The 14964-nt window shown below is 38.5% G+C and overlaps 1 protein-coding gene across 1 annotated transcript in view; it reads right to left on the bottom strand.

Annotated features, from left to right (window-relative positions):
• Positions 1-9973: 9973 nt before the first annotated feature.
• Positions 9974-14964, bottom strand: part of FRRS1 (ferric chelate reductase 1) — a 48984-nt gene continuing 43993 nt past the window's right edge. The window contains exons 12-16 of the mRNA XM_080802966.1: positions 13221-13318; positions 12908-12966; positions 11936-12079; positions 10537-10598; positions 9974-10455 (exon numbers count right to left, since the gene is read on the bottom strand). Coding sequence (XP_080659092.1) covers positions 10363-10455; positions 10537-10598; positions 11936-12079; positions 12908-12966; positions 13221-13318 — 456 coding nt within the window. The 3' untranslated portion in view covers positions 9974-10362. The remainder of the gene's footprint in view (positions 10456-10536; positions 10599-11935; positions 12080-12907; positions 12967-13220; positions 13319-14964) is intronic.

The raw sequence follows: 14964 nt of genomic DNA, 5'->3' as shown, positions 1-14964 counted from the left end.
TTTTATTATGTTAAAAATATACATAACACAATGTTTACCATTTTAACCATTTTTAAGTGTACAATTCATTGCATCAAATACATTCAGTATTATGCAATTCATTGCATCAAATACGTTCAGTATTATGCCATGACCAATCTCCAGAACTATTTCAACATCTCAAACAGACACTCTGTTAAACATTCCCTCCTGTTCCTCAGCCCCTGGTAATCACCATTCTACTTTCTTCTCCATGAATCTGACAAGTCTTGGTACTTCAAATAAATAAAGTCACACCCTGGTTGTCCATTTATGCCTGGCATTTCACTGACCATAATATTTTTAAGGTGAAAATCAAAAGTTTTTATAAAACAAAAATACACATTTTATATGTAAAAATGACTAAAGTTTAACACTGTAATCAAACAGCACCAACATCATCAATAACATGTACAAAGCACCTTTTGCTGGAATTACTTCATCCATTCCTCACAACTGCCCTGTTAGGTGGGCTTTACAGATGAAGGAACCAGGTTCAGAGAAGACATAACTCATTTACCCAAGGACAGGCAGCTTATAATATAAACATGAATACACAGACCTTCCAACTCCATTCCCAAACTCCTGGTCCTTTTTACTTTTATTTTTTTAAAGATTTTATTTATTTGAGAGAGACAGCACATGAGCTGGTGTAGGGGAGGGGGGCCAACGGAGAGGGAGAAGCAGACTCCCCACTGAGCAGGGAGCCCACCACAGAATCGGTTCCAGGACCTCGAGATCATGACCTGAGCTGAAGGCAGGCTCTTAATCAACTAAGCCACCCAGGCACCCCACTCCCAATCCTTTTTAATTGAAAGGATCAGCTGCCTCCTAGCCCAATACCACACCACTTATAAGGATGGTCAGGAGGGACCTATGTGGAAGGGAGAGCCAGGGAGGCCCCAGGGACAAGGAAAATCTTGAGAGAGAACTTGATAAACCAGTTTTTGCTAGAAAGAGAGAAACACAATGCATTCCAGGCATCATCATGACCATCCGGGACCTGGGTGCAGACAAGCCTGGGTACTAGGCAAGGAGGAAAGAAACAGGATATGGATAGGAACAGTGTGTATCCTAATCAAATTTGAGAAGAGTGAAGAATCCTATCTTTCATTCCCATCTATAATGGATTATCTTAAACAAGGACATTTGTTCCTTTTTTTTTTTTTTTTCCTGCTTTACCAGAACATAGAGATAAATAAAATTTCGGCCAAAAGCTACATGTGCCCCTAGAGCCTCCTAGCTGGCATTGACTGCCAGTCGGCACTGTCTTTTTTCACTGCATCCTGGACTGAAGCAGGATGAGGAAGGGATGAATATCACTTCCCACACATTACAGCCAAAATCCTGATTGAAACCAAGTAAGCATTAAAGTGAATTTGATTCATTTATTTGATAACTTATGCCATAGGCTACCTACACTCTTAAGATTCATTTCCACAGAGGAGAAAATAATAAAAGCAAAAAATAGCCTCAGCTGTGAATGCTAACCCAACCACTTATTTTTATTTTATAGAGGAAATCATCTTTAGGAAGAAAACTTATGATTTTGATCACTGAGAGCAACACTGCTGAAAATATAAAGACATTTCATTTTATAATCACTCCTATTAAGGGAAGTTTTTAAAAAATTGTTTATTACAAAAACAAGAATCATGATGAGAGTGAAGAATAAGCACTTTTCAATCTGTGGATATCAACCATTCATAAGCAGAAAAATCATAATTTGGTATTAATAAAATGGTGTCTCTATCAAGACTAAATAAGAAAGACTTTTTAAACAACTCTGTATATCAACTGATGATACAGCAAAATAGTGCCAACAGTGAATCAGGGAGAAGAAAAAGTTAAAATATCTTGCCCTCAGTGCTAGAAATCCAATAACTTCATGTATTTGAAAACCAAACATACCAAGGTTCATTTTCCCCTTAAAGGAAGTTTTCTTTGAGGGAGGAGCAAGATGGCAAGATGGCAGAGTAGGAAATCTAAATATTGTTGGGAGTTCAGCTAGATAGAATCAAACCATTCTGAACAGCTACAACCTAACAGGAGATCAAAGAGAAGAAGAGCAGCAATTCTAGGAACAAAAAAGCAACCACTTTCTGGAAGGTAGGACATGTGGAAAAATGAACCCAAGGAGATGTATGGGAAAATAGAGCGCGAGTGGAGGGTCCAGCTCCCAGCAAGCAGTAGAGCAATAGAGCACAAAATCAGAACTTTTAGAAATCTGCTCAACTGAAGGACATCACTCCAGAGGCTAAGCGGGTGGGTGGAGCCCTCACAGGGACAGTGTGGTCTCAGGTCCCTTGGGGTAAGAGAAAGACCGGGGGTGTCTGAGGGTGGGAGAGCTCCCAGGTATCAGAGCCAGGAAGCCAGCTGCAAAGATGGAGCTGAGGAGCAGGCTCTCAGCTCGGGATTACTTTAGACTGTGATCCATAGCACAGTCGGGCCACTGCTCTTCAAGCAGGGATCCCACAAGTGGGGAGACTTATCTTCCTCCTCTGGAGGCAGGAATCTGCTGGGTTTGGAGACTCCAAACGGAGCTGTGCACCAGAGACAGAAATGCTCGGTCACAGGCTGGGTGAGCTTGGAGCGCAGTCAGAGACCAGGGAGACGGGAGGGACTGACTGCTTTTCTCTGAGGGCACACTGAGGAGCGTGACGCCAAGCTCTCGGCTCCTCCAGGCAGAGATTAGGAGGCCGCTATTGTCATTTCTGACCTCCAAATCTGTACGGAAAGCATTCAGGGAACAAAAAGCCACAGAGAGCTAACAGGAGCAGATTACTTAGCCTAGACCCTGGGAAGAGTGGTGCAATTCCACCTCAGGCAAAGACATTTGAGAATCATGGCAATAGGCCCCTCCTCCCAAAAGCTTAGCAAGAACATCTATCCAAGACCAGTCACTGAGAAATACGACCACCGATTATATGAGAAATAATCGATTTCTGAGAAATTGATCACTCAGAAATACGGAACTTCAGAACTAGGGGAAAGCAACACATAGAATTCATGGCTTTTTTCCCATGATTCCTTAATCCTTCAAAGTTAATTTTTTTTTAATTTTATTTTTTCTTATTCTATTTTTAAAATTTTTCCTCTTTCTTATTTTAATGTTTTTCACCTATTTTATCTTATCAATACCTTTTTAAAAGTCTTTTTTTTTTTTAAAGATTTTATTTATTTATTTGACAGATAGCGATCACAAGTAGGCAGAGAGGCAGGCAGAGAGAGAGGGGGAAGCAGGCTCCCTGCTGAGCAGAGAGTCCCAATGCGGGGCTCGATCCCAGGACACTGGGATCGTGACCTGAGCCGAAGGCAGAGGCGTTAACCCACTAGCCACCCAGGTGCCCCTAAAAGTCTTTTTAAATTTTCATTGTTATAGTCATATTCTATCCCTTCATTGTATTTAAACTTATTCTGTGTATACATATAGGTTTTTCTTTCTTTAAAATTTTGGGATAAAGTGTCTTCTAACAGATCAAAATATACCCTAAATCTAGTGCATGGCTTTGTTCTAGTCTCCAGCCTGATCACATTCTTTCCTCTTTTTCTTTTTTCAACCAACTTCTTATCAATTCCATTTTTAGAATCTTTTTTAATTTTCATTTTTACAATCATATTCCATCCCTTCATCATGTTTACCCTTATTTCTGGATATATATAAGATATTCTTTCTTTAAAGTTTTGGGAAGAAGTTTTTTCTAACAGACCAAAATACAACCAAAATCAAGTGTGTGGTGCTGTTCCATTCACCAGTCTAAGAGAACTCCCCCTCAAAATCAATAAAAATATGTAAACACCTTGTCATCTAATAGTAAAACTTACAAGTCTCAGTGACAAAGAGAAAATCCTGAAAACAGCTCTGGACAAGAGGTCTGTAACATATGGCAGTAGAAAGATTGGCAGCAGACCTATCCACAGAGACCTGGCAGGGCAGAAAGGACTGGCATGATATATTCAGAGCACTAAACGGGAAAAATATGCAGCCAAGAATACTATATCCAGCTAGGCAGTCACTGAAAATACAAGGAGAGATAAAATGCTTCCAGGACAAACAAAAACTAAAAGAATTTGCAAACACCAAACCAGAGCTACAGGAAATATTGAAAGGGATCCTCTAAGCAAAGAGAGAGCATAAAAGTAGCAGACCAGAAAGGAACAGAGACAATATACAGTAACAGTCACCTTACAGGCAATACAGTGGCAATAAATTCGTATCTTTCAATAATTACTCTGAATGTAAATGGGCTAGATGCCCCAATCAAAAGACACAGGGTTTCAGAATGGATTAAAAAACAAGATCCATCAATATGCTGTCTGCAAGAAACTCATTTTAGACCCAAAGACACCTCCAGATTTAAAGTGAGGGAGTGTAAAACAATTTACCATGCTAATGGACATCAAAAGAAAGCCAGGGTGGCAATCCCTAAATCAGATAAATTAGATTTTTAACCCAAAGACTCTACTAGCAGATGAAGAAGGACACTAAATCATAATAAACGATCTGTCCAACAAGAAGATCTAACAATTTTAAATATCTATGCCCCTAACATGGGAGAAGCCACTTACATAAACCAATTAATAACAAAAATCAGGGGCACCTGGGTGGTTCAGTGGGTTAAGACCTCTGCCTTCAACTCAGGTCAAGATCCCAGGGCCCTGGGAGTGAGCCCCATTTGGGTTCTCTGCTCAGTAGGGAGCCTGCTTCCTCCTCTCTCTCTCTCTCTCTCTCTCTCTCTCTCTCTCTGCCTGCCTCTCTGCCTACTTGTGATCTCTGTCAAGTAAATAAATAAAATCTTTAAAAAACAAAACAAAAAAAAATAACAAAAATCAAAGAAATACATCAACAATAATATAATAATAGTAGGAGACTTTAGCACCTCCCTCACTGAAATGGACCGATCATCTAAACAAAAGATCAACAAGGAAATAAAGGCCTTAAATGACACATTGGACCAGATGGACATCACAGATATATTCAGAACATTTCATCCCAAAGCAACAGAATACACCTTCTTCTCTAGAGCAAATGGAACATTCTCTAGCATAGATCACACCCAGGATAACAAATCAGGTCTCAACCAGTACCAAAAGACTGGGATCATTCCCTGCATATTTTCAGACCACAATGCTCTGAAGCTAGAACTCAATCACAAGAGGAAAAATGGAAAGAACTCAAATACACGGAGGTTAAAGAGCATCTGACTAAAGAATGAATGGGTCAACCAGGAAATTAAAGAATTGAAAAAATTCGTGGAAACAAATGAAAATGAAAACACAACTGTTCAAAATCTTTGGGATGCAGCAAAGGCAGTCCTGAGAGGAATGTGTATAGCAATACAAGCCTTTCTCAAGAAACAAGAAAGGTCTCAAGTACACAACCTAACCCTGCACCTAAAGAACCTAGAGAAAGAGCAAAGAAAGCCTAAACCCAGCAAGAGAAGATAAATAATAAAGATCAGACCAGAAATCAATGAAATTGAAACCAAAAGAACAATGGAACAAATCAACAAAACTAGGAGCTGGTTCTTTGAAAGAATTAGTAAGATTGATAAACCCCTGGCCAGACTTATCAAAAAGAAAAAAGAAAGGACCCAAACAAATAAAAATCATGAACAAAAGAGGAGAGATCACAACCAACACCAAAGAAATATAACTATAAGAACATATTATGAGCAACTATATGCCAGCAAATATGACGATCTGGAAGAAATGGATCCATTCCTAGAGACATATAAACTACCAAAACTGAACCAGGAAGAAATAGAAAATGTGAACAGACCCATAATCAGTAAGGAGATTGAAGCAGTCATCAAAAATCTCCCAACAAACAAGAGCCCAGGGCCAGACGGCTTCCCAGGGGAATTTTACCAAACGTATAAAGAAGAATTAATACCTATTCTCCTGAAACTCTTCCAAAAAATAGAAATGGAAGGAAAACTTCCAAACTCATTTTATGAAGCCAGCATTACCTTGATCTCAAAACCAGACAAAGATCCCACCAAAAAGGAGAATTACAGACCAATATCCTTGATGAACAAGGATACAGAAATTCTCATCAAAATACTAGCCAATAGGATCCAACAGTACATCCCACGACCAAGTGGGATTTATTCCAGGGCTGCAAAGTTGGTTCAACATCCACAAATCAATCAATGTGATACAACACATTAATAAAAGAAAGAACAAGAACCATATGATACTCTCGATGGATGCTGAAAAAGCATCTGACATAGTACAGCATCCTTTCTTGATCAAAGATCCAACTCAAACTTGATCAAAATTCTTCAAAGTGTAGGGATAGAGGATACATACCTCAATATCATCAAACCCATCTATGAAAAACCCACAGTGAATATCATTCTCAATGGGGGAAAAACTGAGAGCTTTTCCCCTAAGGTCAGGAACATGGCAGGGATGTCCACTATCACCACTGCTATTCAACATAGTACTAGAACTCCTAGCTTTAGCAATCAGGCAACAAAAAGAAAAAAGTCATCTGAATCAGCAAGGAAGAAGTCAAACTCTCAGTCTTTGCAGATGATATGATACTTTATGAGGAAAACCCAAAAGACTCCACTCTAAAACTGCTAGAACTCATACAGGAATTCAGTAGAGTGTCAGGATATAAAATCAATGCACAGAAATCAGTTGCAGGTCTATACACCAAGAGCAAGACAGAAGAAAGGGAAATTAAAGAGTCGATCCCATTTACAATTGCACCAAAACCATACGATACCTAGGATTAAACCTAACCAAAGAGGCAAAGAACCTGTACTCAGAATACAAAGTACTCATGAAAGAAATTGAGTAAGACACAAAGAAATGGAAAAATGTTCCATGCTCATGGATTGGAAGAACAAATATTGTGAAAATTTCTATGCTACCAAAAGCGATCTACACATTTAATGAAATCCTTATCGAAATATCATCAACATTTTTCAAAGAAATGGAACAAATAATCCTAAAATCTATATGGAACCAGAAAAGATCCTGAATAGCCAGAGGAATGTTGAAAAAGAAAAGTCGGCAGCATCACAATTTCAGATTTCAAGCTCCATTACAAAGCTGTAATCATCAAGACAGTATGGTACCAGCACAAAAACAGACACATGGATCAGTGGAACAGAATGGAGAGCCTAGAAATGGACCCTCAACTCTATGGTCAACTAATCCTCGACAAAGCAAGAAAGAATGTCCAATGGAAAAAAGACAGTCTCTTTAGCAAATGGTGCTGGGAAAATTGGACAGCCACATGCAGAAGAATGAAACTGGGCCACTTTCTTACACCACATACAAAAATAAACTCGAAATGCATGAAAGACCTCAATGTGAGACAGGAATCCATCAAAATCTTTGAGAACATAGGCCGCAACCTCTTTGACTCACCCACAGCAACTTCTTCCAAGAAACATCATCGAAGGCAAAGGAAGCAAGACAAAAATGAACTATTGGGACTTCATCAAGATCAAAAGCTTTTGCACAGCAAAGGAAACAGTCAACAAAACCAAAAGACAACCGACAGAATGGGAGAAGATACTTGCAAATGTCATATCAGATAAAGGGCTAGGATCCAAAATCTATAAAGAATTTATCAAACTCAACACCCAAAGAACAAATAATCCAACCAAGAAATGGCAGAAGACATGAACAGACATTTTGGCAAGAAGACATCCAGATGGCCAATGGACACATGAAAAAGTGCTCAATACCACTTGGCATCAGGGAAATACAAATCAAAACCACAGTGAGATACTATCTCACACCAGTCAGAATGGCTCAAATAAACCAGTCAAGAAAGGACAGATGTTGGCGAGGATGCGGAGAAAGGGGAAACCCTCCTACACTGTTGATGGGAATGCAAGCTGGTGAAGCCACTCTGGAAAACAGTATGGAGACTCCTCAAAAAGTTGAAAATAGAGCTACCCTACAACCCAGCAAGCACACTACTGGGTATTTACCCTAAAGATACAAATGTAGTGATCTGAAAAGGCATGTGTACCTGAATGTTTATAGCAGCAATATCCACACTAGCCAAACTAGGGAAAGAACCTACATGTCCATCAACAGATGAAAGGATAAAGAAGATGCGGTGTACTATGCAGCCATCAAAAAACGAAATCTTGCCACTTGCAATCATATGGATGAACTAGAAGGTATTATGCTAAGCAAAATAGGTCAATCAGAGAAAGACAATTAACATATGATCTCTCTGATATGAGGAATTTGAGAGGCAGGGTGGGGGGGGAGGGGTCATGGGCAGAAGGGGGAGGGGAGGAATGAAAAAAGACGAGACCAGGGAGGGAGACAAACCAAGTGACTCTTAATCTCAGGAAACAAACTGAGGGTTTGGGGGTGGGGGGGTGGGGCGGGGGCGGGGAGGGATGGGGTGGCTAGGTTATGGGCATTGGGGAGGATATGTGCTATGGTGACTGCTGTGAACTGTGCAAGACTGATGATTCACAGACCTGTACCCCTGAAGCAAATACTACATTATATGTTATTTTTTTTAAAGGCAATAAATAAAAAAATAAATAAAAATTAAAAAGAAAGAAGAAATAAAGGAAGTCTTTTTTGTATATACAGACTATAATTTATTTAAAAGAAGTTTATTTGCTGGCTAATAATTTAAAAAGTAATTTATTAACCTTTAAGCCCCTTATAATTAAAACCTAGAGGAAAATATTTTAGTACACATTTAATTTTCTATGTTAAAAAAATGTTTTTAATGAAACTATTTAAAAGGAAAGTTTGAATTGTAAATAGCCTGGCACTCACAGAACATGAACACAGAAGATTCACATCTCAACCCTAAGCTCTGTACGATAAACACTTATATAAGGAACAAAACTGAAATTTCACATTGTTTTACCCTTACATTAAAGATGTAGAATACACAGACAAGGATATTATTTACGCCAAATGTAAATTAGGTCCTTGGACCAAGCAGAAACTGTAAGACAATCAGACAGAACACCTAAAACATAAAATATGCCTTCCTAAATATTTTTTTAGTTATGTCCAGTTTCGCTTGCTTCCTCTGCTTAAGATATAGTCATTTGTCACAGCATCAGGTGAATGTAAATGGAACCACCAAGCAACTATTACAAATAATCATGGGTAGAAAACTAACGGAAATGTAACCAGAAAAATAGTAACAGTCCCTAATTTCAGTTTCTAACTCACAACCCCAACCCCCTCACACTTCCCAAAAAGGCAGAAACTTTTCAAGTAAAGATTGGTGAATTTAAGGGAAATGCCACACCATGGTATTACTTATCTAAGTACTAAAAATGAGTAACAACACAATGAAACGGGAACAAAGCATTACTTTGGTATTATGGCGCCACCCACTGGCTAAGATGTCCCCATAGCGAATATGAAACCCAGTGTTAAAAAAGAGATTATTGAAACAGGAAGGAAAATAACACTGACATTCTAATTCATTACAGCATCAGGAATCTCTAACAAAAAAGAATCATCCATATTATTTATTATTACAAAGAAAGAGGAGTAACTGCTAAATATATTCACAGGGTAAATTTTACTACTTTTGAAATGCAATTCTATAGTCTCCAAAAGCTAGGACTTAAATCTTAAGAGTCAAAACAATTAATATATAAAATGTCCTTTCAGCCCTGTAACTGTATATAAAAATACACTCTTAAGCAGAAGATGCACACCTGCATTTCACTGCTAAGAAAGAAATTATAATATTCATAATATATTTAAGTGTTAATATATTTAAATATACTTTAAATATATATAAGATATATATATTTAAATATATTTAAATGTAAATACAATGGAGTTAGCCCCATTTCCACCTTTACCAAAGAAGTGAAAGAATACACAGAAAAAAGGACATGTTCAAAAAACTGGACTGAAAAACACAGTGTGCCCCAAAAAAGTCCTAAGAAAGACCATTCAGATAAACTAGCATAAATTTTTCTTTAAAACAGCACCTTTATAGTCCAAAATATATTCAACTTAATACAATCTCCATTTCCTCCAAATGACATCATTTCTGTCTTTCCAAATGGTTCTTCTCTTAAATGCCAGCATTCTAAAAATCGCATCATGGAAAATACCTGAGAGTCATTTCTCCTCAAGGACAACCTCCCCTGGTAACGCTCAGAATCACACATAAAGGTTTTACATCCTTTTTAGAGTCCTTAGGACCCTGCTGACAGTGGATTTCTAAAGACCACACCTCTGCAGATGTGACCTGCTCTTCCAATTCAGAACTGATGACTACACTGCGGGCAGTCAGTACAGGCTTCAAGTTTCTTTGGCTTAATGATCATTATCATCTGGTCTGCAAAAGCCAAGGTCTTTGCTTGCTCAGAGTTGGTTGATTGCAGATAAGATGATGATGAGAAAAGTCACATTCCCACAGATATAAACTGCAAACACCACCTTTTTAAAAGCATGACCCTGGAAGAAAAATTGAGACGTGAAAGAAAGAAACAACTCTCATCGAGGTTTGTGTCAATAAATAAGAAAAGGGGGACTTACTTCTGCTTCAGCTACAGTAAATGACTGAAGGATCTGAATTCTGGCATCATCCAATATTTCAACTGTCAAAAACAACAACATAAGTTTGTAAGGCCCATGAGTACACCAGCAAACTAAGTCAAAAAAAAAAAAAAAAGTCCTGATGTGTAGCATTTGTTGATTTCCAGGTATATATATTCTCCCATGTCAAGCTACCAAACGTTGCAAACTTCCTGAACATGTAAGGTTCTCACAAATTGGGACAAGCTGGCTACGGAACATATTTGTCGAGGGACTTAAAATATGCCCCTTCTCCTGGTCAGTAAAAATCATATCAAAGTCTTAACAAACAACGTTTTAAGTACATATGTATTTTAAATAGCAAGCCATAATTCAGTGGCCATCAGAAACCCTATGGATGTGATTCTATTGTGAACCAAAAATGGCAGGATAGATATTTAGTACTAGGCTCCTAAAAGTTGCCCAGGCTCCTAGATTGAAAATTAAAAGGTCCTATTTTTAGAAGTCCCCCTTAACTTATCATTTAGGAGGCTGGAACTAAATAAGACACAAAGGACACAGCTCAGAAGCCCAGCTAGTTTAAAGTGTCACGCAGTCTCTACTAATGTCTCCACTCCTAATAGCTGTAGGTACCTTGATCCTGCCTAAGGTCCATTTGGCACTAAGATCGACATGGACTTGCCATTAGAAAATCTGGGTGGCTCAGTGGGTTAAGCCTCTGCCTTCAGCTCAGATCATGATCTCAGGGTCCTGGGATCGAGTCCTGCATCGGGCTCCCTGCTCTGCAGGGAGCTCGCTTCCCCCTCTCTTTCTCTCTCTGCCTGCCTCTCTGCCTACTTGTGATCTCTGTCTGTCAAATAAATAAATAAAATCTTTTAAAAAAATAGTTTAAAAAAAAAGAAAGAAAAGAAACTCTGGGCAAAAGAAGTTTTTCTTATCCCACTTGCCTAGTTAGCTAGCTATATATGATGTAGATGGCAACTGAATTGTTAGCACACGGCAAGTTTATCAAATAGGCAAAATCTGCCTGCAGCTCTGCCCTGTGTTGACTTTAGGCATCTCTTCTTCCTCCATTTCTGGGTTCTCTTAGCTCCATGCATTCAGGATTCTCAGTGTGGACAGGCTCCAAGTCAGACCAGCATGCAACATAATAAGTATTTATAACAAAAGACTTCTTCCCTAAAACCTAAGATCATTACCTTTTTTCCCTCACAAATTCTAATGAGTATCAAAACAACAAGGGCAGAATATTTCCATGAGTTCTAACACTAACTAATGACCACAGACATTTTCAGTGAGCTACCCTGTAAGAGTCAACCATCAGTATCTACAAACTAATTACATTCCTGGAGTTTATATAAAGGTGATTCTATATAACATGGCTGTTTGAGCAGGTTACCTTTTCGAGAAAGTCGGTAGGCATGCATCTCCAGAACAATCTCCATCCCAACATGCCAGGCTACAAATCCAATCATTGCATAGGTTTTCCACGGGCCAGGAAGATCTAGTCCTGGTAAATCCATTCCCAGGAACATTGCTGCCACTACGTGTATTAGAAAAATATATCTATTCAAATGTAGTCCCCCTCAAGAGAGGTAATTATGTGAGTACATGTGTGTGTATTATACCAAGTAAAACAGAGCAAAAGAGTTTATGAGATGAATTAGACTAATATTTACGACCAAATAATAAACTTAGTCTTTTTTAAATTATAAGACTAGAAATGGCAAGATGGGAAGTTATACTTATGATCTACCAATTGTTTAAAAAGAGACGCTCAAACTTTCCAAAAAGTTTTTTAAGTCTGCAGTATAGGAAAGGGAGAAAAGTATGGAAATCATTGCTGACTGTCCTCCTCCTTCCACAAAGAACCCCCAAAGACTATCAAAATGTAAGTGCAGGAGGTTGTCAGTTTAGTATTTATTATACATAGCATCAAAATATACTGGATAACCATACTTGACTTCTGAAAATCACCCTTCCCTGGAAGGCACCATCCCCATGGAGAGGACCTGCAGACAGAAGGCTGGGACACCCCCAACCCACCTCAGCCCAACTCACAAATGACCCTCAACTTGAGCATTTGGCCATTAACACAGCTTATTCTGCGGGCAAAGGCAAATGCTAAAAAAAAACCAAGAGTCTTAGAAGAAAAGTTTTAAAGCCATTTCAAAAACCTTAAACTTAACACTGAAATAATGACTTAGTCACCTCAAGAAATTTTCTAGATTTCAACGTTTAAGGCTGATCTCTCCTCAACAACCAATTACTCCAATTACTAATACATCTAAAAATCATTTAAGCCAAATTACCACCTGCAATATAAACCACCAGCAATTATATATGAGTAAGTGGCATCACAATCACTTACCTGCTATTATTCTAGCAGCTGTGCCCACACTCCAGTGAGTCCAGTTAAACATTTGCCTTCTACCAAATAAAGAACTAGTCAGCATTCTCAGAAGTGACAGAACTACGATTAATTCCCAAGAGAATAAAAAGCATGCAATTTCCCTCATTGCCTAGGAATTAGGTATCTGAAATATGTTTTAAAACCCTTTAAAGTAAACAAAGTTTATCACTGAATTTTACTAAATGCAAAGTGTTTTTACTTAAAAAGGAATTAGTTCGCCAAGTAATGATATCCACATTAAGACCATTTATACAGAAAAGCTGTTAAGTACCTTGGGTCATGTAAAGGTGGCCTGAAGGCTGCCAAAAGAGGCTGAAGAACTGCTAAAATCATCACTATGCAACCAAGGTATGGATGATAACCTGCATTCTGAACAAAGTTACATCATTTTAAAGGTCTCGATCTCGCCCAGCAAATTAAACCCTCAAGTTAAAAATAAGACACACAGATGATGTATTCTTAGTGTTTTTCTGTCGCTTAAAACATTTACTAATAGAACAGGACCATTCACTGAGCATCTACTGATTACCAGGCATGTACTTTATATACATTATTACTGATGCTCACTACAGTGCTTGACACTTATTAATACCCCACTCATGGGGAACTGAGGCTTAGAGATATCAAATAATGTGTCCAATGTGTAAATGGTTGTGGTGCAGTCCACGCAGAGTGCTGCCTCACCCCCATCAGGATGTTAGATGATTACCAACACCTGTACAGCCGACCTAGGACTATTTAGTATCCCCGTGCCAAGAGCAATCACCCCGACGTATGGTAATTTTGTTTAGAACTCTGTGTTTCCCTGAGCTGAAGGTTCTAGATGATCCTTTGTAACTCAACTGCTTAACAGAGCCTTAGTCACTCAATAAACATTGAATGAATGAATAACCCATGTAGCCACTGCATAAAAATCTCAGGTCCTTGGATCAGAATGGAGGGATAACCTCAGAAAAAACATCAACAAAGTATCCCAACACTGTCAGCTCCACTCCTCCCTTAGAGATGCCACATGCCTGCTTAAAACAGCAGATGGTTGGGTCAGACCACTTGGCACAATTATTCCACTTAAAAACTTAGAGAGGGACTAAGGATATGCTCTAACCTGTGACATGTTTAGATGGGGGAACATTACAGTCTGTTGTCACTGACTGCCATGCATGGGTAGGCTCTAAAATGTGTGATCTAGAACAAGGGTATAATGGTTTCTAGCTCATGATGGGAAGCTTTGGTCAACAGGAATAAGCTGACAAAAGAACTGTACAAAAACAGACTCAAGTTATGGCCTCGGTTATATGTGGATAAAATTATAACCAGGACCATGGAGAGGGAAAGTGCCTCTATTTCATAAAATCACAGTAACAGCAGCAATAAAATTCCTGTATGTGCTTAGAATGTGCAGGGAACTATCCTAAGTGCTTTCAGCTAATTAATTCTCAATTCTCAAAAAGCCTGTGAGGTAGCTACTATAATTTCTCCTTTATACGATCCAATTCACTAACTGCAAAGACTGCAAACTACAAAACTTACAAAATAAGCATTACCCTTGTCCCAAATACCTGCATAAAGTAAGGTTCTGCTGTCTAGACTCATATCAGAAAATAATCATTTCCTTTAAAAAAAAAACAGGTTGACCAATTTAGAAACTACCTAAAAAGCAGGAGGGAAGTTTCCTAGTGACCCACGATTTATCAGTCTTGCCCTTATAACAACAGTCCAAACTGAAATACTAAAGTTTGAGATCGAATTCTGGCCAGTTATAAAATTGGAAAACTGTCATGGAAGCACAGATCTGACCTTAGGTATATCACTTATTCTCGGTAAGCCTTCCTCATTCATTCATTCTTTACTGAGGACCTACTATATACCAGAAGCTGCTCTGGGTGCTTAAGATACACCAGTGACCATACCAGTAGATATCGCTCTGTCATTAGCTTACCGGCAATCATAGAATTAGAGAAAAACACTTACAGTGTTCACGTTCCTTAGATATCACACTGTGAATTTTCACCACT

The sequence above is a fragment of the Martes martes genome (genome assembly GCF_963455335.1).
Source record: "Martes martes genome assembly, chromosome: 4".
Taxonomy (NCBI): Eukaryota; Metazoa; Chordata; class Mammalia; order Carnivora; family Mustelidae; genus Martes; species Martes martes.
This window is presented reverse-complemented; position numbering and strand designations above follow the sequence as displayed.